The sequence below is a fragment of the Lepisma saccharinum genome, chromosome 8 (assembly GCF_977018435.1).
Source record: "Lepisma saccharinum chromosome 8, izLepSacc3.1, whole genome shotgun sequence".
Taxonomy (NCBI): Eukaryota; Metazoa; Arthropoda; class Insecta; order Zygentoma; family Lepismatidae; genus Lepisma; species Lepisma saccharinum.
This window is the reverse complement of record NC_139236.1, coordinates 17,828,468-17,855,572: the sequence shown is the minus strand read 5'-3', so window position 1 is coordinate 17,855,572 and position 27,105 is coordinate 17,828,468. Positions and strand designations below refer to the sequence as shown.

The 27,105-nt window shown below is 40.4% G+C and overlaps 1 protein-coding gene across 1 annotated transcript in view; it reads right to left on the bottom strand.

The window, feature by feature from the left end:
• LOC145991687 (uncharacterized) overlaps nt 1-27,105 on the bottom strand; it is an 83,328-nt gene that overhangs the window by 13,585 nt on the left and 42,638 nt on the right. Inside the window, exons 2-3 of the mRNA XM_083127748.1 lie at nt 20,733-20,840; nt 5,378-5,476 (exon numbers count right to left, since the gene is read on the bottom strand). Of these exons, the coding sequence (XP_082983874.1) occupies nt 5,378-5,476; nt 20,733-20,832 (199 nt within the window). The 5' untranslated portion in view covers nt 20,833-20,840. The remainder of the gene's footprint in view (nt 1-5,377; nt 5,477-20,732; nt 20,841-27,105) is intronic.

Genomic DNA, 27,105 nt, shown 5'->3' with positions numbered 1-27,105 from the left:
AGCATAGTGCAGGTTAAGCCAACAGATAAAATCTCCCAGGCATACAGAAAGAAGCCATTACTAATTTCTCTTTGATGATGGATAATATGTTATTTCTCTCTGAAAAGACACGGTGTAGATTTTATCTGCTGGCATTAATTCCCCGGGCAAGCATGATTTATTGCTGGCCGAAACATGGGACTGATCAAAAGATTGGAAAGAACATGGAAACAAGTAATTATGTTTGTTCACCTCTCTCCTATTGTATTGATTGGGCAATTTTGCCTGCATAGCTGAGCTGATATTTTCTTACCCAGACAATAGCAATAACAAAACTCTGGTGATTCCCAATAGAGAATAATTTTGCTCTGTTGTACAACAGAGAATTGCATTGTTTTAATATTAGATAAGTAAATTGAGCCTGGTGCCCAATTGAACTTAAACCAGAAGTAAATATGTATGGGTGGGTGTGGGTTTTTGGCTTAATTTCAGGTGTATCCAAAACAATATCAAGAAGAGCATATTTTTAACAGAATTATAGACAACAATCTCACAAAAGTGCCTTTTGTAAGTGTAGACAAATCAATCTGAGGGGGCTCTTCCTTTCACAGAAAATTCCCGAGGGCATTTTTACAAAAATCTTGGATTAGGCAGGGTTCCACACTAGAGCAAAAAGCTCATATGCTCATGTTGAGCTAGTTTTAAGTGTAAACAAATCTGCTTGAGGGGAGCTCTTCCTTTCTCGCGCCAGTCCTATATACTTTCCCACTACTCACTGACAATCCTCCAACGCACATTTCACGTATCTGGTGGAGTGAACCAACATAACTCTCACATATGGGGATCCGAGAATCCACATGTCGTGAGAGAAGTTGATCGAGACAGTAAGAAAATCTGGTGGTCCCATCGCATGGCCTGCTAGATCCCCTGATCTGACCCCTTTGGACTTCTTCCTTTGGGGCTACATAAAGGACAATGTGTACAGAACCAGGTACTGGATGTGGATGATTTGCATCGGAGGATTGTCAGTGCTTGTGACACAGTCATCACGCAGATGCTGGAAAACACCTAGCAGGAGATAGAATTTTGTTTGGACATCTGTCGTGCAACACGTGGAGATCTACTGATTACCATAAAAACTTGGTCAGTTTCTCTGTCTTTTAAAAAAACTGCATGCCAATAAATCTGTTTGTTGCTTAGTTATACAATTTTCTTATTGGTAGTGTTGGTGCCGGACATCCTGTATATTTAAGATGTGTAGTAGGTTTATCTAATTTAAAGTATGACAGATATCAAGTCATTTCTGGCATTTAGCATAAAATATAAATCATGTTCATGCAAATGGAAAATAATGCCAAAAAATTACATACAAACATATGTCCTTTAAGTATTTACAGTATCTGTGAAACTGTTTAGATGTTTCAAACTTCCTCTTTGATGGTTGAACACACAGTCTCTCCACCTAGTGTTGTGGGTTGAAGTGTGGCCTGGGCTTGGGTGCTTCTTTGTGAGTGTTCATTTATTGATTTCATCTAATGATAATTCATTGCTCTCATTGTGGTAGCTACAACTGGCAGAATGCGATGCAAATGTGGAATTTACAATTCAGATAAACCACATCTTTCATGGAATCCCTTTCAACTTTTTCCAATAATAAACATCATATGGTATTTGAGATTTTAAATAAAATTAGATCCATTTACTAGAAATTTGAGATTTTAAAATACAATTAGATCCATTTACTCGAAATAGGCATGATGCAACATTTCCTGTATTATAATACTGATGATCTTTAAAATTTATCATTTCATTATACAATGGAACCTCGATTTTACGTTTTTTAGGGGTCAAACTTAAAATGCAGGGAAATTCATAACTTGAAAATTAATTACTTGAAAATTCATAACATTTGGCTTTGTTAGCACCATCAACATTGAATGTACACTGTGTTAAACACATGAAAATGTGAAACCTGGGATTTAAAATCGGGGTACCATGGATTTCCTGGTGCCTAACAATATTTGAACAATATTTCACATTATTGCAGCATAAAAATTTGATGCCCTCATCATATTACTGAAGCCATTAGCCATTTATTTTGTTAATCCATTTTATATATATATATATTTTTTTTACCCCTTCTCACAAGGGTTTGTCAGAACTGTGTGTGCTTTTGTTTATGTCCACTACGAGTGCGGTGGCGTTGTAGACAATATGGCAATGTCGGTGACTGAGTGTGTTGTTATGCGCAAAGTAGCTACAAAACGAGTCAAAGACTCAACTGAATGGGTAATAAACAAGCGGAAGTTATGCAGAAACAATGGCAAGTCATATCTAACAAAAACTAACTGTGGTTCCAGAAAAAAGACGTCAACCATTAGAGAAATGCTGTAACATTCCTGATTTAACTTGCGTGTTTCAACGTTTGCCTGACGATGTGAAGGACATTGTTTTTAAAGTTTTATGGCCTTGGTGATTGTAATAAGCAGAACACCTTTTTGTTTAATTTAATTCAGAAAAATGAACCTCGAAAGACATACAAAAAGGACAGAATAATCAGAGACAAAAATAGATGCAAGTTTACCTATAAGTATCATGTTACAGTGAAGAATGAAGCTATTGAGAAGAAGAAAAGGAAGATGCAGTGTGTGTATTGCCCCAACCAATGGTGTGATGTCATTGAAGCAGCAAGAGGGATGATTTTGTTGATATTCAAAATGGTATTAGTTCAAGCTTTGTCATCAGAAAAAAAGATATTGATGGTGCTCCTCTTCTTTTACGTAAGGTTACTTCCATTATTCTGGAACATGATAATCCTGATATTGTAAAATTTAGTTTATCTTATTCTGACATTCACGTGCATCAAACAGTTAATTTTAGGAAACGAGGTAAAACTTTAGATGTTTCATTGTTTAAGTTACAGCAGAAGTACAATGAACACAGAAAAATTAAGAATGCTAAATACAATGACCTGATGAAACTATTGAATTATATTTTTATAAAAATCTTGTTCATGATAGTGTTGATGTTAAAGAAGAATGTGAAAGTCTGGGAATGGAGCAGGATTAATACAACATGGTACAATAAAGGTAAACTCAATATATAAGTTTTACCCCATTTTTTCACTTGTGTATATTTTTTCCTAGTAAACATCACAAAATCTATGAAACTATTATCCAGTAGTTCAAGAATTTGCAGATAAACTTGAAAAAACATATTTAAAAGAACCTAAAAAAATTATGTCATAATGTTAAAAAATTTCCTGAGTTTTGAAGTTAAACAGATAACGTCATTTTTCTCAAAATGGACTTTGGTTGGGATCTGCCGTTATTATTCTGAGCACCTCATTTGATTATGGCATTCCTAGATATAGAGAAGGTGTACAATAGCATGGACAGAACAAAGATTTGGAAGGCTCTAAGAGAGAAAGGAGTCGAGGAAGAGAGAATGTGCAGAGTGCAGAGCACATACAAGACCGACCAGAGCTGTGTGAAGACACCAGTGGGAGAATGGATTGGTTCAGTATAAGTAATGGACTAAAACAGAGAAGTGCTCTTTCCCCAATGCTCTTCATAATTACAATGGATGCAATTAACGAAGAGGTTGGGAAGAGGTAGGAGAGGAAGAGATGAAGGCCCTGTTGTTCGGTGATGATTAGTAATATGGGGAAATAAGGAAGAAGAAGTACAGAGACAGATTGATAGTTGGAATGAGGAAATTAGAAGAGCAGAAATGAAATTCAGTGCAGATAAGTGCGAGGTGGTAATAACAAGAAACAGAGTCAGAAATGAACCAAGAATAAAGATGAACATGGAAGAGTTGAGGATAGTGGAGAGCTTCAAATATCTAGGAAGCATAATTGAGAGAAGTGGAAGAATAGATGAGGAGGTAAACAGAAGAGCACAAGTCGGGTTTGATACCCGGTTTAGCCTTACTATGCACAAAGTGGACTTAAAACACCAAATCAAACCAAGAAGAGGACAAGTGGCTGGTGGACTATATCAAAGCATTTGAAGATTAATATGGAACAGGAATGTACCTATGAAATGCAAGAAGGTAATATATAACACAAACTATGTGCCAATAATTACATATGGAGCAGAGACTTGGACAATGGCAGAGAGAGATAAAAATAAGATGCAGGCAGTGTAGATGACATTTTAAAGGAGTCTAGTGAGGAAGACTAGAAGGGATAGAATAAGGAATGAGGAGATCCACCAGACAGTGTGTGTGGTGAATCTTCAGGACAGGATAGATCAGACACAGATGAGATGGCTCGGACACATGAAGAGGATGAATGCAGAAAGACTACCAGTAAGAGCTTACAATGAACAAGTAGTGGGAATAAGGCCAAGGGGGAGACCAAGATGTTGGTGGAAAGTGTTAGGAGGAGAAGATAAGATTGGAACACCGTGGAAAGAGAGGAGTGGGGGAAGACCAGGAAAAAATGGAGAGGCTTGACTTCTATGCCGACCTTCCAGAGGCAGGAAACGGCAAAGGATGATGATGATGACAACATATTTTTCAGCACCGAAAAAGGGTCTCTCTCTCTCTCTCTACTGGTGTTATTGGAGAATGTTTAAACAGTGCTACAGTGTTTGGATCAGTTTAGGTTGAAACAGTAATGAATGAAACATGAATTCTAAGAATCATTCCAGTTTATTTTTACCGCTGATATAAATTTATTTCTTGTACAATTAGGCCAGCAACACTTGAAACAGCTTGAAATTTTTTGCAGAACGTCAACAGCGACTTGCAGTGAATTTACCAGGATTTTATTTATCTCTTAAGAAGCCACTAATTTAGAAAAAACACATCCTTCCGCAAATAATTTTTGGCGTGCTGGAAACTCGAGGGAAATATGAAGTGGAATTTTTACGAAACAGAGTGACATTATAATGCATTCAGAAAATACTGATGGCTACTGTTTATTTCAATTGTTTTAATGCAATGCAAGTAAGTTCTGAAAATCAGGTAAATATGCATTACACACAAAAAGAGACAAAATAAACTTTTGTGTATGAACCACCAATAACATGATTTGAACTTACATGAAGTCATTTTTATGACAACTGTAACAATATAGTATGGACATTTTGTCTAACATCCAGTCTCTAGTAATTACAAATAAGAAATGTGGCACTTTTCTCAATCTTAGAAAGTCCATGATCCAATGTTGGAGCATAATTTCTTTAAGGTGCAAATCAAACATGACTGCTCCCAGGTTAAGTAAATAAATTGAGAGATTGTACTTTAATATTCTCTTAAAAATAATATTACTACACAAGAAAAATATACTGAAGTAAATACCTATAAGCTACATGAGTGGTAAGCTTATTTAATATTTTCTGCAGAAAAATAATGCAATGAAATCAGTATTATTTGGCTTGTACACTACCTTTTGAGTGGATGCTGCTGACTTGAGGACTTATGGTGCTTGAAGAAATAAGTGGGGCACTGGATTCGTAGTCCTTACGACTACAAACCTTTAGGGTTCCTGGAAAAGTAAAATATAGGGATTCATTTATGTATAATTATTATCATATACAGGGAGTACCATAAGTGATGGTCATAAATGACGAGGCGAGGCGTACGCTTTTAGTTTAAATGTATTCTGTAAATGTTAACGGATCCACCTCTAAGTTTATTAGCTTCACTTAATATTAGACCCTGCATGGTCGCTGTATTCTGTAAACGTTATCAATTATTGTCATTTAAACGGTTTAGTATTGCAGAGTCCTGCGTGACTCATTATTAATTGTATTGTCTGGATGCACACAGTTTTAATTATGGTAGCACGTGCATCTAGTGATATTTCCACTAGTGTTTTTCTCAATTTCAAATCACGATAATTCTCAGTACGGAGTTTGCAATATGTAAAAAATGAGTTGGCAACGCGTACTTATAGTTAGAATTTTCACCGCCCATACGCTACCACATGTATAAAACCCTGCGCAGCAAGACCGGAGCTCCTCTGTCCGAAGGGACCTGGAGTGGAAACCTCACGGTGCCCAACGAAGCTCCAGATCATCGAACGTCGAGATCGCCGCGTCAGACACGCGTTCGCGCGATGTCAGTGAAGAACCTCAACCTACCCGACCCCGTCCAGGGAAATAAAGGAAGACGTCCAACAGCCAAATCATCCGATAGGCCAACGAGCTCAACCATTCAGGGGGGACAATTCGTGCTCCCACTTCCTCCCTCTGATAGGCTATCGAGGCAACCAATGATAGATGCAGAACACCTTAGCAATTCTGAAATGCATAATATAGACAACCGGGAACCTCAGGGCATTGCATCTGAGTACGGTTACACATCCGATTCTGTTGTAAATGAAGAGAGAAGAGTATCCGCTCACACCGGAGCCATCTCCAAATCGCAAGGAGGGAAAATGCACCCACCACGACGAGTATATTCCAGATCTTCCGAAAACTTCCTTATGAAGCCAACGGATAGAAGAGAACGTTATATGCAATCCACACAAACCAAGACCGTTGATCCTGATGGGTTTCAACTCGTACCTCCAAGAAAGAAAGTTCCGGCCAGTACTGCGACTGCTGATCCACCATCAACAATTGAAACAGCAAATAGATATGATGCGTTCACATCAGACCAACCGGAATTACCACCTGAAAATATGCAGATTCAAACAGAGGAAGAAGATGAAATACCTTCCGTTTCCACACCAAAACCTAAGAGAGAGCCGTTGATCTATGTCTATCATCAACCGGCACCTCATAATTTTGTCATGAAAACTATCGAAACTACCAAGATTAACCCAAGGGTGCGTTACTCAATGGATACTATACGTTTCCAATGTACTTCGTCAAATGATTTCAACAAATTGAAAACATATCTTCAAACAAACAGAGAAAGATTCGCCATAGCTCCGAATCGTCAAAATCGTCCACTTCGGGTTTTCATTCGACATCTTCCTATAGATCTAGATACGAAGTTCATCATGTCGGAGCACATTGATTATGGATTTGAAGTTATGACTGTTCATCAAATGAGCCAGCGTAACCCAAAAGGTACCGGAAGGAAGAACATACCACTATTACTGATTACTCTCAAGAGATCACCAGCAGCATCAACGATGTACGATTTGGAAAATATTAACATCTATAGGATTGAGGTTGTAGAATATCTGCCCCCAACAGTCATACAATGCCATAAATGCCAACGTCTAGGCCACACCCAGCAACAATGTATTACCATACCACGCTGTGTTAAATGTGGTAAACCACATGAAGCATATACACCATGTTGCCATTCGTCACCGGACACCCCATACCAGTGCGTTAATCCGGTCGCAGCACCACACCAGTATTGTGTAGGACCACCTTTCACCGTAATGACGACCGCAACATTTCGAGGAAGACTTTCCATCAATTTGCGATACGTGTCGACGGGAATCTTGCCCCATTCCTCCTGCAAAGCACCAAACAGCTCAGTGGTGTTTTTTGGGCGGCATGGCCTGCCTCTCAAGCGGCGCTCCAAAAAGATGTTCAATGGGGTTGATATCTGGACTTTGGGCTGGCCAATCAAGTTTTTGCACACCCATGTCTTCGAACCACGTGTTGATAATGCCTGCCGTCTGACATGGAGCATTGTCGTGCTGAAACAGGTATGGGCCAATACTGAATTGTTCCCACAATGTCGGTAGCGCAGAATTGTCCAGAACTTTTTGGTAAGTATCGGCATTCATGTTTCCCCGAACTAAAACAAGAGGACCAAGACCATACCACGAAAAGCAGGACCACACAATGATTTCACCTCCGCCGAATTTCACTGTGGGTACAATACAGTCCTGTAAACAACGTTCACGGGGCATACGCCACACCCACACAAGTCCATCGGACCGCCACATCTGGTAGCGCGATTCATCACTCCATAGGACGGAATTTCCATTGTTCGAGAGTCCAATGGCGGCGTTTCTTGCACCACTGTAACCGACGGGCCACATTGCGGGCTTTGATATGCGGCTTGTGAACTGCTGCGCGACCATGAAAACCAAGTGCGACGATCTCCCAGCAGACAGTACGATCGCTTGCAGCACTACTGGAAGCCGATCGAAACTCCTGTGCCTCCATCTGTAACGACGCCTTCCGGTTTGACTTCACCACACGTTTCAAGCATCGACGGTCACGATCTGTTAATATTTTAGGTTTATTGGGTCTGTGTCGGCATGTCATGACCCCCTCTCGCTTCCACTTCACGATAACATCACTCACTGTCGACCGGGGTACCTGAAATTTGTTGGAAATCTCACGGGTCAAATGCCCAAACCTGTGGGCTCCAATGATCATCCCTTGTTGCGCCTCACCCAGTTCGCGTAGTCTGTCCATATTGACTGCTGTAGCAGGTATGAGTGTATTCTCAACCGGCAACGCCTTTTATAGGTTGTATAACATGTACAGACGATCACAAGCACTTTTTGAGGGGTGTCCGGAGACGAATGGCAACATAGTGTAAATTTCAGAAGAAGAGGGATGATCTCCCCACATGTCCGAACTGTGGGGGAGAACATCCCGCAAACTTTAGAGGCTGTCGGATCTTCACTGTAATAGATTAACAACAGAGAAAAACCTCCGATGATAACTGCCAGTCAACCTGTCAGAACCACCGCTACAGCTCCAGCAGCTTCAGCTCCAGCTCCAGCTTCAACATCTATCAGGCCCACTGAAACAGCACGTTATACATCTTATGCCTACAGAGCTGACCTACAGTCTCGAATGGGACAACGTCACCAACCAACAACAAATACTGGGCAAGCTGGCCAAGGTTTGCAAATACTCCTGGATCTGGCTAATACATGGAACTTTACCAAGATATGGCACCATGTATCCCGAGGACTACAAAAGATCTCCCAAGCAACCTCGGGAATGTCTATAATACCAATATTAATACAAATACTGATGGAAATGCAATCTGATGGCTGTTTTTAGTCGACATAATTTGCTTCAACATATCAATTTGCTGATATACAATGCCGATGGCATAGCAAATCAGACACCTGAACTCACTCATCTACTTTGCAATAAAAATATAGATATTGCACTAATTAACGAGACTCACCTCAAACCACAAATGAAATGGGCCATCTCTCGTTTTATAATCTTCCGTGAAGACCGAGTCCAACAAAGAAAAGGCGGACTTCTCATATTAACAAGACAAGGAATCAACGCGGCAAGAATAGGCACTAACCACACTTACATCAATTGAGGCAATTGCAATTAAGGTGCATACTACTTCAGAAGATCTGATATTAGTTGCAGCGTATCGGTCTCCAGCTACAGTGCTGGATTATCAAGACGTACTACAGTTGGACACACTGGGACCCAACGTTATTGTTGGAGGCGATCTTAATGCCAAGCATCCTATATGGCATTCCAGAATATCTAACCCGTCTGGAAATATTCTACTGCAAGCGCTGCCAGATACTGAATTTTCTATATCTGCTCCACTGGACCCTACTTTTTACCCTAGGGTAGAAAAACACCTGATGTCTTAGACGTACTTTTTAACAAAGGAGTAGGCATTAGTACTGCACCACATGTTGAAGATGCTCTTACCTCGGATCATCTCCCTGTTATCGCAGCTATTGCCCAGGGAATCTACTATCATAGGTTCCAGGCACTACAGGAACCCAAAACAGATTGGAATGCTTTTCGCCGGCAATCACATATGAGACTGAACCTCCATCAATCAATGAATACGGCTGAGGAGATCGATGAAGCAGTAAACAACTTTACAGAGGTTATTAAAACATCCTGGAGCCGAACAACAATTACCATGTCTACTTTACCTACGTCAAACACTTCTCCAGTACTGGAAATTTTATTTTGTTTGACACGATGGGCCCGACATTGCTGGTATAGAACTCGATCACCCTACCATCTTTACGAATGGAGGTTGCTTGCCAAAGAATTACATAATTTCCTAGTAAGAGAGCGGACCTCCCAATGGGATGAATGTCTACGAAAACTGGAACCACAAGATAGGCAATTTTGGAAATTAGCGTGCACTCTCAATGCAAGAGATAAGCCAACGTTGAATTCATTAAATTCCCCTGAAGGACCTATAGTGAGTCCTCAGGAAATAGCGGAAACTCTTGCAGATCAATTCCAAACGCATTTCAAACTTGATGCAGAACTTAATGATCAAGAAACAGAGCAAGAGGTGCAAAATACATACGACCAACTTCTACAACTTCCATCGACTCTTGATGCCCCACACGTAACACCTCGTGAAGTCCAAAAGCTGACAAAAAAGCTAAAACCGAAAGCAGCACCTGGCCTAGATGGTATTCCACCTGCGGCACTTAAGAATCTCACAAGAAAGGGGTTTGTGTATCTTGCCAAACTTTTTACTACCATTATACTACTGGGCTATTTTCCAACACAATGGAAACTGGCAAAGATAATAGTTATTCCAAAAATGGGAAAGAATCCGCACGAGAAGACAAACTATAGGCCTATAAGTCTATTATCTCATGTTAGTAAACTTTTCGAAAGGGTGTTGTGCCAGCGTTTCACAGTTATTATAGACGAACATCAGCTAATACCAAACCACCAATTTGGCTTTCGGAAAAATCACGGTACTACCGAACAACTTGTCAAAGTCGTTGACTATATTGCTGTTCATAACAGAAAGCATCGTGTCGCTAGTTTATTTCTGGACGTGCAGCAAGCATTTGATAGAGTATGGCACGGTGGACTAATGCTCAAACTACAACAATTTCCGCTACCTCAGTGCTACTTAAAAATTATGATGAATTATCTGCAAAACAAAAAGTTCATAGTAACTGTGCAAGGGCAGAAATCTACTTCCAGATCTATTGAAGCAGGTGTGCCTCAAGGCTCTGTCCTTTCCCCTACGTTATACTCATTATATACGGCAGATATTCCATATCCGAAAGAAGGATTACTAGCAACATATGCAGATGGTACTGCATTGTTAGTACATGCAAAATTACTGTCCACTTGCGAAAAACGAATTAACAAGTATGTGCCAGAATTAATAAAATGGACTCAGAAATGGAAAATAAAAATAAATCCAACAAAAAGCAATACCATAGTTTTTGCATCGAGTGGAGCTAGAGAGAAAATCAAACTCCAAATATTCCAGACGGCAGTCCCTATGGTCAATAAGATAAACTACCTAGGAATAAGCCTTGATACAAGACTGACTTTTGGCCCACATCTAGATGAGGTGGCAAGAAGGGCAAAACAAAGAACAGGATAGATCATGCCTCTACTAAGATCACCAGCGTTGTCAATTGAAACAAGACTCCATCTGTATCAAATGATGATTAGACCTATATTATTATATGCCGGCCCTACATCGTTACAGGCCGCTAAAACACATTTACAGAAATTGCAATATGTACAAAACAGAGCACTCAGATACATTGGTCATTACCCGTTAGCGACACGTATACAACAACTCCACGAAGACCTGGACCAGCCCAAGATTGAAGATTTACTACATATTGCCTGGGATAACCTGTGGAGACGGATTACGATGCATCCAAACCCATTAGTGCAAGCTACAGCGACAGTTGCGTTGGTTTTTGTAAAATATTGATGTAAAGAAAAGTAATTATTGTAACAGTATTGTAAATTATTGTCGATTCCAGTTAATGTTAAATAAACAATATGCTGGGATACAAAACCTGACGTCAAATCCAAAATTTACCGGAGTTCAGTTGGCTCCAGGATGTTAACTGGCAAACATCCTGGGAAAAACCGGCTATCCAGCCAGAAGCCTAGCAGCGCCATCCCAGAAGGAAGGAAGGAGGAAAAAAGAAGACGAAGAGCCTAGCAGCAACCTAACTACCTGGTCTAATCGCTTCGGCTGATAGGTGCCAGGTTCTACCTGCCCGGCTTGTCTGGGAGCATCAGGACCGCCTTCCTAACCTGCCGTCCTTATACAGGAGACAGAGGTGGGCTTGCCGATTCCTAACTAGCGTCGGGGATGTCGCGGCATCCTTTAATCCTTTACCCAGCGTCCGATTGTTGGAGGTGCCGGCTGGCTACTGCCAGTTACCAGCTGTTTTTGGGGGTACCACGCACATACTACTTTCTCTTACAGGGGATCCCGTCATGTCGGCCGCGAACAGCGCCCTAAATAAAATTAGGTCCCTATACTCCCCCTGGCGCCTCACTGCAAGGAATAAATTGGATGTTCCCTGCCCCCCCCCCTTCATCTCTTCGAGACCAAAAGTGGTGCACGTAAATACAGGTGCATGGTACAGGTAAATGCATATAAGGGTTACAGGCAAAGACACGTGTATAAGTGTGCTAACGGACATATTTGTGTTGTGATTATAATAAACATTATAGATATATATAAACCTGGTATAATCTGACTTTACACTCAGCAAGCCCTGAGATAATTCTGAGTCCATGTTCTACGACTGATAAGAAGTTAGCACGTATGGGTAGACTTTTGCCGTCCTCCTAATTGAAGTGTGGCGATTACGCGGTAGGACGTTGCAAGGATGAGTGATGGATGATATGATGAAAATTGATGAATGGACACTCACAAACATCCATGTCCAGGCCAGGATTTGAACTCGGGACCCTTGGCGTCGTAGCGCGTGTTCGAGACGAGACCGAGACCGAGACGGCCACCTAGTACACGAGACGAGATTGAGAACGAGATCACCCTTTTGAACTCGAGCGAGACCAAGGAAAGTCTCGTCTCGTCTCGATACCATCCCTAATTGAAACGTACCTGACGTTATTGGAAATCACTGTACTTCATACTGTAGGTGCCTTTGAATCACGCAAAAGGTACAACGTGTTCTACTAGTATTACGTAATATGTAATTTGCGTAGTTCCTATCCTTACCGTCAGGGGGCAGCATGACTTGCGTTAAGGCTAGAAGGCACACTGAGACGTAGTTCAGTAAGTGTGTCTGTTCGAGACGCAATACGTACAACAGTGTCTGTCAGTGAAGTGCATGTACTTCGCGGTTCAAATGGGACGTGTGTTGTGTACACTAACGAGGAATATGCGGACATGCATTTCTTCTACGGGACAGCAGCCGGCATTGCAGTGGAGGTGGCACGCTTTTCCTCGCCGACGGCACCCTGATTGTTGTGTGTTCATAAGTTTACACCAACGCCTCCGAGAAAACGGGAGTTTTGACTATGGAGAAAGAAGCGGTAAGCCAACACATATCACAGTGGAAGAAGAGGAAAGCATTTTACAACGCGTTGAAGAATCACCAGGGACGTCAACTAGGAGGAGCGCAGCGCAGGAGCGAGGTGTTTCTCACAACAGTGTGTGGCGCATTTTACACCGGCAGTTGCCCTACCAGTACCATCTCCAACGCGTACAAGGTCTCCAAGAAACGGATTGCGAGGCCAGGGTTAGGTTTTGTGAGTGGATGCTCTAAAAACTTGCATTACACCCCACGCTTTTTAGGTGACATTTTGTTCACAGACGAAGCTGGGTTCACTCGTGACGGAATTGTGAACTGTCATAATACTCACGTGGGGTGTGACGAAAATCGCAATGAAATGTTTGAGTCACGACATCAGCAACGTTTCACCTTGAATGTGTGGATGGGTGTAGTAGGTGATTTCATATTGGAATCTCACATCCTGCCACCCAAACTCAATGGTCGTGGATACCTTTAGTTCCTACGTAATCATCTTCCACGCCTCCTAGAAGATGTTCACCTTCACCAGCGGTTGTGTATTTGGTTCATGCACGATGGGACACCAGCACATTTTGCTTTGCCTGTGCGGCAGCACCTTACGCGACACTATGGTCAAGCGGAGCCTATATTGTGGCCACCACGGTCGCCTGATTTAAACCCATTGGATTTTTGTATTTGGGGTCACATGAAGAGCATGGTGTACAGCTCTCCTGTCGATAATGTTGTCGAGTTGGAGGAACGTGTGATTGATGCATGTGCACAAATACGAAATAACCGGGGTTATTGGAAAGAGTGCGAAATTAACTACACCGACGGTTGCGCTGTATTGTGGAAATGAACGGAAGTCATTTCGAGCACTTGCTGTAACTTCTTGTACAGTGTTCTACCTGTGAAATAAAGTGTATCATACGTGTTCAGGGAATTTTTTTAATACCTTCCTTGAAACTGTTTCCCATGTGAGGTCACATTCAACCACAATGTTTTCCCATTACATTCGTCAGGCAACAAGCATTTTGCTTGCATTTACTGTCAGTGTTGCTCAGGGACGTCGGAACTTATTTCGGAGTGGGGGGGGGGGGGGGGGCAAGTTCTTAAATCCACCAACCAATTCTTACAATCTATTTTCCTACATGCATACATATACATAGGCGATCGGAAATGAACTCCCTATCAAGACTAAAACCCATAAAACTTTCATAAAATCTCAAACCTTGCTAAAAGCTGAAGATGTAAAAGGGGCAATCAGCACACGTAAGGACAACACATAACACCACAGAGGATTATAATGGCTGTGGGACCAGGCGCCAGATTCTTCTTGAGAAAAGTAAGCCGTAATATTTCCTTGTAGGGCGGTCAAGTGACCTTTGAACTTCCCTTTGGGAGAACTACAGATATCATCTTGTAATTAAATGGTCCCTGGTCCAACAGCAGGTGAAAGAACTTAACAGTGGAAAGTACTGTAATATTACAATTTATACTGTAGCATTACTCCCGATTATCGTATTAAAATAAAGAAAGAAAGTGTAGGGGACATCCGGTACTAAGAAAAGTATTACGTAAAATACGTCTTGAAGTTTTATGCTGCTGAATGATGTTGATTATCTCGAGATATCGTTGTTCGGATGTTATCAAGTTTTCGGGGTTGATGATAAGAATGGACCTAGATCTCAAAAGCCTATTTATTTAGCCTGGTCGACATACAGGGGAAATTATATTTTTATTCAATTTTTGTCGCATTTTTATTTCTTGAGTTAATCGCGATATTGAGAATGAATAATGATTAGATTAAGTAGATGACGCTACAAGAACAACAACACACTCATGCGTGGCCCAGGATTCGAACCTAAAACCTCCCCTCCCCGATTTCAAAATGTCAGATGCAAGCGCAAGGGAAGTCAAATTCTTGCTCGCAGGCATTAAAAGCATGTTCCTTACAAGCAGTTTGCTATGTGTACAGGCATTTAAATGTTCAAATCATTTATAAAAAATAATGTATTTGCAAAGCTCGAAATTCATGAGGGCTATACTGTTTAAACTTAAGGAACTTTCTTACCGACACTACTTAAAATCAAGAAATGTGAAGTGGAATTACTGTTATGTAATTTTTACGAATCATAAACGCAAGAACTAAAATTAAGAAAATTGTCTGGTTTCAATTTTGAATTGATATTACATGCAGAAGAGGGGGATAATGTAACTGGCAGGCATGTGAATGGCATTCATTTTACCTTGCAGGTATTGTATATGCTTCCATGAGTAGCAGGTTGTAAGATTCCATATGGGTACAATCGTTCTAAATTGCTTCCGATGGCTTTCGGGTGATTAAAGATGCCTGCCGGTTTTTCAACAGTGAAGACTCCAGTAGTAAATAACCTAGTAGTTTAATGAACTTTCGTTCGCAAAAGAGAAATTTGCATGTGATATTTAGAAATATAGGCTATATAAAATTGGAATTTCCACCCACAAAATAGTCTCGCTCGTCGCCTACCTCCTCGCTCCTTTTTTGGAGAGTTACTGCTTTTCAGTCGCCGTTGCGGTTAATCTGATTTTATAAATAAGTGACGTTAGAAAAAACTTTTCGAAACTGTCATGGATTTTCAATAATGTCACTTACAGATATTGTCAATTGTAAGCAACATTACATATTATTTGGAGCTGCGTATGTACAGTTCCGAAGAGGTGAAATTGTCGCCTCTCCATAGGAATCGAACCCTGCCCCTTTAATGATAATACGGCTGCATTAACCACTACGCTATCGACGGTAAGCAGCCAGTTTTTGTAATATTAAGTTGTTCTCGGAACTGTCACTAAATGATTCCAAATAAACAGTTAAAGGATGATACAATACATTAAAAATAGTCTTACTTCTCTTTAAAAACTATGTTTTTTTTTCTTGTTTTTTTTCTAATAGCCACATGGTTCTTGGAAAGGCTGGTAAAGCAAATCTTAACTTCTTCCAGTGCCATCCCTAGGTGGGGGCATACAATATACAACGAAAACCTACAACCAAAATATCTGAAAAAAATCAGATTTTTGTTCCTTAGTCTGAAGTACAGGTGTGCTATAAAATCATAATTTCGTGCTACTACCTAAGAACAATAAGCAGAACATGTTGAAGGTTAAAACCAAGAATTATGTGAGCTTGTGAATTGGTGTTTCTTTTGATGGTTCGACGTTCATTATATTTATTTACAAAACTCTGTGTGGTCAATATCAAACTATTGTTATACCTATGAATGTGGCAAATTTTAATCATATACAATAACATTCTCTATCATAATTCCTTTTGGTTTACTTTTCACTGAATTTTGATGCTATGGCGAATTTATATTGTTTCATAATAAAATAGCATTTCCACTTCCTAACTTCACTCCATAATTAAACGAATATTGCATATGAACTATAGTTGATTGAAATACACGATTTTAATTTAGTATTTGTTTACGATATGATTTAAATAATTTTGGATACTTTTAAGTATGTCAAAACGGTGTGGTGGAAGAAGCGCACGTGGGAGGAGCGCACAGTGTGATCTGCGCACAGAGAGAAAAAGATCGTGGGTGAAGCGCACATTCCATTGTTCTTCTTTCTTTCCTTGCAGGTGAATGCGCAATGGAAGTTATTACCAGTGCCAAGGGTAAACCTTGTCTCTTACTGGACGGACATCAGTATCGTGTTGGCCGTAAGACTGAAAATGTTATCTACTGGAGATGTGTAAAGGAACGCCGGCTCAAGCAAGGGATCACTAAAGACAACATTAAACAACGAACGTTTTGGAAAGAAAACCTCATCAGTGTGTTCCGAATGTTGCAGAGTTGGAAGTTGTAAAAACCATGTCTGTATGCAGGAAAAGAGCAAGGGAGGAACTGTCTACGCCAGTGAACGTCGTCTAAAAACAAGAATTTGGGAATTTGACGAATAGAGGTTATGAACTAGTTACTGAAATCCCAAAATATGATAACGTAAAAACCTCTTTGTGTGAAATACGTAGGAAAACACTGGGAACATCCCAAAATCCGATTGGTAGCTCCGAAATCTCTTTGGATGAAAATGTGTTGAGACTTTCCGACGGGACGAGCTTCCTTATGCTTGACCTGACAGTGGACAACGAAAAGAAATGTCTGGTGTTTGCAAGTAACACTTGGCAAGAAATTATTAACATCTTGTGTTTCTTTCTACCTTGACGAAACATTCAAAAGTTGTCCGAAATAATTTGAGCAAATTTATTCAATTCATGCTGATGCAGGAAGTTCCGAAGAGGAAACAAACATATGGCCAGCCGTTTATGTGTTACTAGAAGATAAAAAGAAATCTACATAGCCTATATGCAGTTGTTTACGGCGCTCAAACATTGTGGTTGGACTCCGCAGCATGTTAAAGCAGACTTTGAGATGGCAAAAATAGAAGCAATAAGAGAAGTGTTTCCTCAAGCATTAGTATCAGGTTGCAATTACCATTTTAATCAATGCATTTGGCGTCATATACAAAACATAGGTCTAGCCACAACATATAAGGAAAATGAAGATATTAGGAAAATATGTCTTATGTGCGCAGCTTTAGCCTTGATACCACCTGAAAAAATTGACGAAGCGTGGCTATGTATCATGCAGATCAATCCCCAGAATGAAAAGCTCATGCAGTTTCTTGACTGTTTCCTAGATCAATGGCTGGACAATGCATCTTTGCCGAAAACCATGTGAAATGTTTATAGACAATGACACAGGACAAACAACCCTGTTGAAGGTTGGAATAACAAGTTAAATAGGATGGTGGGAATACATAAACCAAATGTTTATTTCCTCATTCAGAAACTGATGGAAGACGCTGAGGAGATGAACGCCAAAATTATAGCTAAAGGCCTAGGCATTCCAGGTCGCAAGAGAAGGAAACAGTATATTGAAACCAACAGGCGTATAAAAACAATTTTAGACAAATATGTTGAAACGGAAGATTTATTTCATTGCCTCAATTCTCTGTCGTACGTTGCAAAGTTTGATTGAAGATCGTTCTGAAAAGTTGACGAAGCTGTAATAGAATCTGCTGATAGGAGAACCTTTAAACCACCTTCGTGTATTAATCTCCACGTTGTCCAGTCCAAAGTCTGGAAAGAAAAGTGCGAGGGAAGGTTCTTATTGATAATTATACTGTGCGCTAATCCCACTAACACCTGAGATCCTATGCGCTAGTCCCACGAAATCTTGCTGTGTGCTGATCTCACGTGCGTTCCTCCCACGTAATCGTCAAAACAACCCATGAAGTTATGAAAAAATCAAATTAGTTGCTTTATTGGAACCACCAAGCCCAGGCCATATAAACCCGCAATAAACTGGGCACAAACATTTTTTTTTCTCTGGCGCGGAACACTCTGAAGCGCTCGACCTCTGGCGAGTGCCCGAAATGCATCCCCACCCCCTCCTTTCTCCAGCCGGTGCGATGTGTTGCAGAGCATCGAGCGATCACATTTTTACATTTCGTTTTAAATGTCGTACGTTCACACAGAGGTGATTCCTGTAGAACTTGTTACTGAAGTTTGCACAATGGCTAAAGTATACGACGATGATAATCATGAATGAAGGAATCATGTGTGTGCTTCCCCGGAAATCGAACACCTTGTTGTTAAGTTTCTAATTTTGGCGGTTTTACTACAATCGTTTCCTCTCATGTAAATGATATTCTACTGCTTAGTGTTTACCTACCTCAAGAAAGACATATTTTATTCTGGTATTTGTTCCATATTTCCCCCCCGGTTCCGACGTCCCTGGTGTCGCTATGCTCATTGTCCTTCCAGCAACGCAACCATGCTAAAATTATCCCGGTTTCGTCTATCGTGTTTCCGTAATTGTGAATGATATCTGGATATCATGTAATTGACGTCCACCTACTTCCTCAGATACCCGTTTCAAGTATTTTTTCTACGGGGAACCCCATTTCCTATGGGGAGTCCCTTCCGCATAGGTACCACACATCTCCCATGGAGCGTTTCTGGTAGAGCGTATAAGATTCCTTTATGATTTCTTTCGAACCGCCTTTCTAACTGCCAAAGTACTCGTCCTACAGAGGTGTGAACTGTACTTTCCCACACTATCGGTGGTGTCTAGCTCCGACACTGAGCATCTCTTAGAAAAGTGGAAGAGGAACTTTCGTCTGGGTTTGACGCGATGTATCTCTGGTTTCATTTATGACCATCACTTATGATACACCCTGTATATCACATGTAATTATATATATTTCCCTTGGTGCACACTACCATGGAGCGGCAATGTTTACTCTGTAACGAAGAAATTGAAAAATGGAGCGATTAAGGGGAGGAGATACAGTTACGCACCAATTGTGCATTTATTTCAATATCGCCCGAATGGGCACTGCTACTAAAAGAACCCTGGGTGTATCCAAGAGTATGAATTTCTCTCCATGTTGCAAGTGGAAGCGTTTTTTATGATGATTATTAAGCTGGACATGGTGTTTGAAAAATATGATTATTAAGAATTTTTGGAATCCCATGTATTCCTTATGGGAATCAACTTCAACATCAAGTTACGGCTAATCAAATGGAAGTTTAGACTTTTCCACTAGTAAAATTCATCTTCAAACTGCTCTCATTCCGTTGACATCTTTTTCTATTCCATCGGAAGTTTTATATTCCCAAAAGAACGAATCAAATCATACTCCCATATGATCAATACTTTTCTCCTTGCCTTCTGGCAGTGTTGCCAAACCTGATGCGCATGAAAGAAGTAAATTTCACCTTAAATGGAGTTATAACTGACTTTCAAGGAGTTAGATTTACGATGGCTGGATAAAGTGCCTCCTAGGGTAATGTTAGTTGTCAAAGGGGCGGGGGCACTGCTATTATCATTAATTCTAAATTGATGACAAATGTATTCTGTCTTCAACATCTAGATCCGGCGGCATCACCCATCTCCAAAATCTACCGATGGTCGTATAAAATCGAAACTAAAGAATTCTCTGATAACAATATTATGTCAATTTCACGTCAAACGCAGCGATATAAAGAAGTTTGGTTTGAGTTTCTGTTTTAAGTCCACTTTATGCACAGTAAGGCTAATCGGGACTGGAGCTACAGTTTAAAGTGGAATCCGAACCACTTGTGCCTCCACCGGGTATCGAACCCGGGATGTATCAATCAATCAATCAAAACCGGTTATTATATTATGTATTTTATGCTGGATATTTACTCATCTAGTGGATGAAATATAATAATAATAAAAAATGGAATGACATTTCTGTATTGTTGATTTATTCATTAGCATCCGTTCATCTTTTACAAAAGTTTGGAATTGTCACATTGTACATGTACAATTAGAATACATGTATGGAAACTACAGACATAATTAAAAATACAAGAGTATATTACATCATTTTATACAGGATGTTTAATCCTCCTAAGGCAGTAAAATTAATAACTACTATACACTATTTCAATTAGATATATGTAGCTTTTCGGGGGGTAGCCCTCTTAGCTCTCCCACTGGCTACGTGCCTGCTTGTAAAAATATCAGAAGAGGATAAAACACTCAGATTGTATACATTTTGACAAATGTATGTCACTGTAACTCACCCGAGGAGAAGGTCTCAAGTAGAGAAAATTGCCTTTTCAGGTTTGAAATATTCCTCTTGTCTTCTACAATTTCAACACTATTCTTTGTTTCATCTATCATGGTTCAACCTGAAAGCAGTGCACGATTAGAAACAACAAACAGCAGTGGCGAGCATTCCCTTCGGAACAGGAATAGGTAACTAACTATATCCAAGTAACAGTGGCGTGGCGTGGGATTTTTAAAAGTGTTACCTGTTATCAGTAGGACATTTAAGGGAGGAGCCGTAAGACTTGGGCGCCTCCCCACCTCATGTCTCCCCCCCCCCAAATGTCTTCCAAGTAGTTCATATAATATTAATCTGGTACGTCTGCAATTCAATACTAGATTTTGGTAAAGTTATTAATCAGGAACAAAAATGTTGACATAAGGACTGAAGTGAAATCGCGAACATTGGTTGTTTACATAATAATACGTAATTTGATACTTACAGAAACATCGAAGGCTACTTATAGAGCAGATCAATCCGAGGACTCTTCTTTGAAAATAGTTATATGATGTTGGGGTCCCGGGTTCGAATTCTGGCTTGGGCATGGACGTTTGGGATGACTAATTTTGGGTACGTCATGGTCCATGTTATTCACACCTGAATTCCACACGCTTTTTTCATCTGAAAATAGAGTACATGGCCACAAAATAGTTTCGACAACTGCGCACATCCACATAACCACAGATAGTCGTTATACCACGAAACATTGAAATGTCGGTCATATCCAGCAGACGACTTGGTTTTTAAATCGTTCAAAATAGGCTTTAGCCTCACTTTCGCCACAATTTCGATTTTTTCTGCAAAAGAACGAACCGTAAGATTGCTTCAAAATATCTTCTATCCCACAATTACACACACTGTTCAGATAGGATGAGCCCGCCACCTCGGAACTCGGAGCAAGCTCCATTAATTAATTGACCATGCCCGAAAACAACATAAAGACGAAAGACACCACTCACAAAACTCGCACTGCAGAGTCCCTCCCGCAAACCGTTGTTTACTTTTGTAACACGTGAAGCACCCTCCTTGCCCCCTCCCCTCTCAGCATCGGCGCTTCCCCAATATTTCCTTCGGAACCTGCAAGAAGTCCAGTTCTACTTCTGTTGCCATCTTAGTTCTTTTGAAACCAGATTTGCCCAAATCGCGAAACTTTTCGTTTCAAATAAGACGTATGTAGAGTAGATGTAGTCTTCATCTGTTTCTTAACTACTCCCACTCCCATGTTTCGCTAAATCCACTGAAATCTAATTTCTGAAACCACTACTGTTTCGTATATTTTACGTCCCTTGCTACCTTTAAGGCTCTCGCTTTATAGGATAATCGTGACGATGAGGATGCATGGTGAATTATTGAAATAAAATTATTATTTCTTTGTGTATGTAATTATTAATTTTTATATTTATGTAAGTAAAATAATAACAACAAACATTGAAATAACCATTTCTTGCTGAGGATTCGAACCTGCGACACCTGACACAATCGGGAAATTATGCTTGTACAGTAAGTAATGTTTTCACCCAAAAACAGTTCTGCTACCTCAAAAACATTCCTTCAATCCGAAATTATTGCATTCCTGCGACAACGTATGTCAATCTCAATTGGACCTTTCAACAATTATCACAAATTCCTGTAACCGAAATAATGTTATATGTGTGAAATATAGAATTTTAGGTTGACATTTTTAGAAGGATAGCGGACTCCATCCCTCTCCTCTCCTTCTCGCCCATGATGTCGAAGAAGGACAAAGAGGACTTTCATAATCGCTGATATTTAGTGTAAATACAAAATATCACTTGGTAGTTTGCTTTTCCCCCCACTGTGATTTGATTTTTTTAAATTTTGATTTGGCGTTTTAAGTCCACTTCATTCACAGTACTTCTAATCGGGACAGTTTAAAGTGGGATCCGAACCACTTGTGCCTCCACCGGGTATCGAACCAGGAACCTCTTGATTACAAGGCGACGACGCTACCACTGCGCCATTGTTTCCCAGTGTGACTGGATACCTTCAGAGTAAGATAGACCGATTAGGCGACTTATCCCTTTTCTGTCAATTGAATATGGCAACACTGATCTGTATCCGGTAAGGATCGTCGGCAACTGTGGCGGCTAAACAGGCATTTCAATAACCCGCCTCCTCCTCGTCCCGCCGTCAGTCTTTGCCGCAACGCGAAGTCTTCCTTGCGTGGGCTCAGGGCCCTTTTCTCATGTTGCCTCAGGAGGGTACCGGAACAGTCCGCCTCTTCGCTTTTGCCGGTGTCAGAAAAAATGTCAGTCTGCAATATTTACTTTACGACAATATTACCAGTTTATGTATGTAATAATATTTTAAGACAGGTTCTTCAATTCCTTATATTTTGCTGTTACCTGCGGTAACAGCGGCTACATGCACGCCACGCCTCTGACAAGTAACTCTACTAGCCTTCCTAAAACCGAATGTTTATGGCTGCAGCAACACAAGCCTTCCACCTGTCCCTATCCTGGGCAAGATCAATCTAATTTTTTCCATCTTTATCGATTTCCATTAGGTCCATCTTCGTCTTGGCCTTCCTTCAGATCTCTCACCACCAGGTTTCCAAACAAGAATCCTGTAAACTCTTCTTTCATCTCCCATTCGTGCCACATGGCCTGCCCACCTAAGTCTTCTTGATTTAATTATTCTAATAATATCTGGACATGAATACAAATTATACAGTTCTAAATTATGTAGCTAACCTTCTCCACTCACCTGTCTTCTCATCTCTTTTAGGTCGAAATACATTTCTAAAGATTTTATTTTCGAACACTTAATTTATGTTGCTCTTGCAATGTAAGGGACCAAGTTTCATATTCATATAATACTACAGGCAAGATTACTGCTTTGTATACACTCTGTGTATTTTAACGTTTAGTTTCTTGGATAAAAGTTCATGAGATGAAAAGTAACACGTATTTCCTGAATTAAGTCTGCTTTGTATTTCTTCTTTGATATCATTTTCATTTGTTAGTATTAGCTTACTCGAAACTGCTTCTAACAGGGATAGCGAAAGATACACTCTCCATCCATCCTTCAAATTTATGGTATGTAATCACATGCATGCATGTGCGTGTGCGTAGAGGACTCTTGCATAGACAAATATTTAGCGCTCTCAACTTTGGTGCGAGCGGTCCCGTGTTGAATTTTTGGTTAGAGCTCCCAAAATTTCGGCGTTGCTACTTGAAAAGAAGTAGTAGCGGACTCCGGTCTCGAAAGCCAGAAAACAGCGGCTATAAGACTAGATGCTCTGATCACACACCGCTCAATGAAAAAGCCACTCTAGAAGGAGGCCTGTTGCGCCAAGTAGTTTAGTTTACAATTCAGTTGCATAGGCGTAACCTGGCGGTGGCAAGGAGACACTCGTCCGTCATAAATTCGATTCCGTGCTCGTAGCGAACGTGATGATAGCGAACACGTGCTCTTAGCGAACACCGCAAGGAAAGGATTTGCAGGTGCGTGCTGTTAGCGAAAACACAAACTTGCCCTGTCTTGTTTGTTCTTGAAAGTGGTCAACATGCAAGTGTTGCCAGTGATACCTTATAATCGTGTAGTGTTTGAAATTAGCTAAATCAAGGATCCTCAACAATTTAGGTTAACTACATGAAAGTTTTTGCCTATATTTAATTTTCCTTAAAATCAAATTTTACGTAGGAAATGTAAATGTCAATTAACCTAGGTTACTTTTTGTACAAAGGACAACTTCCTAAGACATTTGTAAATGTTATTGTCAATTTTCAGTTGTTCCAAAGCTGTTTTTATCCGGGTGTCGATGTTCATGTAAGTCTTCTTCCTTTTACCACTAGAGACTCCCAAGTTCTACCTACCAAATTTGGAACATGGCATGTTCCGCTTAATCTTTTAGTTTGATTATTAAATGGAATATATTCGGACTTTTAATCTCGATAGCGGCATTGAGACGATGGTGCCAACCTGAAATTACATATATCCAATTAAACTGTTAGCTATATATTTTTAGGTTCGAATTAGTACCGCAACACACTCTCCTCTTCTTATTCTATCTTGCCCAACCCAGCCTAACCTAATCTAACTTAGCGTCACTAATGACGTCACGTCAACCAGTCGGACACGTCAGCCAATCGGATTTCTTAAAACTGTAGTGGCAGCAATCACTACCATATTTTTATTATAAACGTGCGCACGTTAGAACAATAATGTAATTGCCCGACCCTGTGGCCGAGTGGTTAGCACATCGCGCTGCGACGCCAAGGGTCTCGGGTTCGAATCCCGGTCGGGCTTGGTTGTTTGTGAATGTCCATTCATCAATTTCATCATTTCATCACTCATCCCCATCTTCGCAAATTAGCCAAGAGGCACAAAACGCGAAGTAAAATAAACTAAATCAAATCAAATCAAAAAATAATGTAATTGATAAAAATAAATTGTTTCTCCACGGAAGTTGGCTTATCACTGGCAACACTTGCACGCTGACCATTTTCAAGGACAAAGTAGATAGGACATGTTAGCGTGTTCGCTAACAGCACGAACCTGCAAATCCTTCCGTGACTGTGTTCACTAAGAGCATGTGTTCGATATGAGAGCGTTCGCTAATAGCCCGGCACCATAAATTCCAGGTGTTAAGAAAAGAGAGGGGCTTGTGCCATCTATAAAATTTCAGACAGAACGGTCTTCGGAACAGTGGAGACCGGAATGACAACTTTCCTCTACGGCGTCCCTACCAAAAGAGCTATATTTCTCCTATCCTCAATAACCTCTATCCCTTATCTAAAGTTATTTTCAGTGCATCGATCATTCGCCCTTCTACCACATCTTTCAGCGCCTCACCATGTGTGTTGTAAAATGTCACAACGTTTGCTATATTTCTTTCTAATTGCGATATTTTTTATCAGCATGAGATCCACCCCCTTTCTATCCCAGCAAGTGGTCGCCCCCACACCCATTGAATCTGTCCTCACAGCAAGCTCTGGTTCTTCCTTTGCCTAAAGTTATTTTCGCCACCTGCATTTTTCGCCACCCGGAACTCACTGGCCCTGGATCTTACCCGAAATTTTACTGAGTTATTTAGAAATATTGATTGACGCATTGAAGACACTTGCACAAATGTCTGTGACATATATACCGCATGAGGCACCTAAAAGTACCACCTGAAATAGCGAAGAAACCAGAAACAGTAGCGATGTGAGGTTTGCGGGAAACAATAATATCAAATGGGGCTCGTAAATCGGAGGTATGGGGTTGGTCGAAAAATATCAACAAATGGGGCATCTGGAGCAAAGTTATATTTCTTTAAATGGAACGATATACAATAACATGCATAATATAAAAGAGCACACGCAGAGAAACACAACGCCGTTGGTCTCATGCATCTACTGCACATAGGAACGAAGATATGGCCATGTGAAAATATGTAAACAAACTAACAAGTGGCCCACTTGACCGTCAGTACCACGGCATGTACAGTGTCTCTCAAAAGTTTTAGGACAACGACATTTTAAACTAGGCAACCCAATTTACACAAGGTGTTGGTGGGTTGCGTGTAGAGTTAGGCTCAATTTCAGGGTTGCCACATGCACAATAAATATTTATAAAATACGCGAAAGAAATAAAAACAAGTATTAGTGTATAAAAAGTATTAAAAATATCAATATTAAATCGCAAGTGACAAAATTCTTTCTGAAAGAAAAATAATAGGTTTTCTAGCATTTCATCGCTGACGAGTCTACAGAAAGGAGGAGAGGTGAGAGAAAACGAGAGGTGACAAATGACAGGAGAAAGAGAAAGCGAGAGGAGAAGAGGAAAAGTAGAGGAGAGAAGAAAGAGAGGATAGACGAGGAGAGGAGATGTAGTGAGGAGAATGGAAAAATATTCTAGGAGAGATGAGGAAAATGGAGCAAAGAAGAGAAAAGAGAAGGAAAACGAGATGAGAGGAGAGTGGAGAGTAGAGTAAAGGAGAGAAAAAGGGAAGAACGAAAAGAAGAGGAGAAAAGTGCGTGGAGTCGGAAATCTAAGACAGGAAAGGAGATACGAGGAGTGGAGATGAGTGGGATGGAGATAAGATGGGAGAAAAGTAGGGAAGGCGATATGAGATAAAAGCAGAGCAGAAGGAGGGGAGAGAAGAAGGAGAAGGAGAAGAGAAGGGCAGAAGGGACTGAAGAAAATATCGTCTCAGCGTCAAGAATTGATGCATTGGTCAAATTATCGACATGAAACATTCAATAACATTTTGAAATGTATTGGAGAATGTATTAAATCGGCGCGAAATGCCTTTTGGCTTAGTTCAGAGCAAGGTAAAATCTTCCATGTAAGATCTTTGATTTTACCTGCGATTATACCACTAAAAACATGAATGTAAT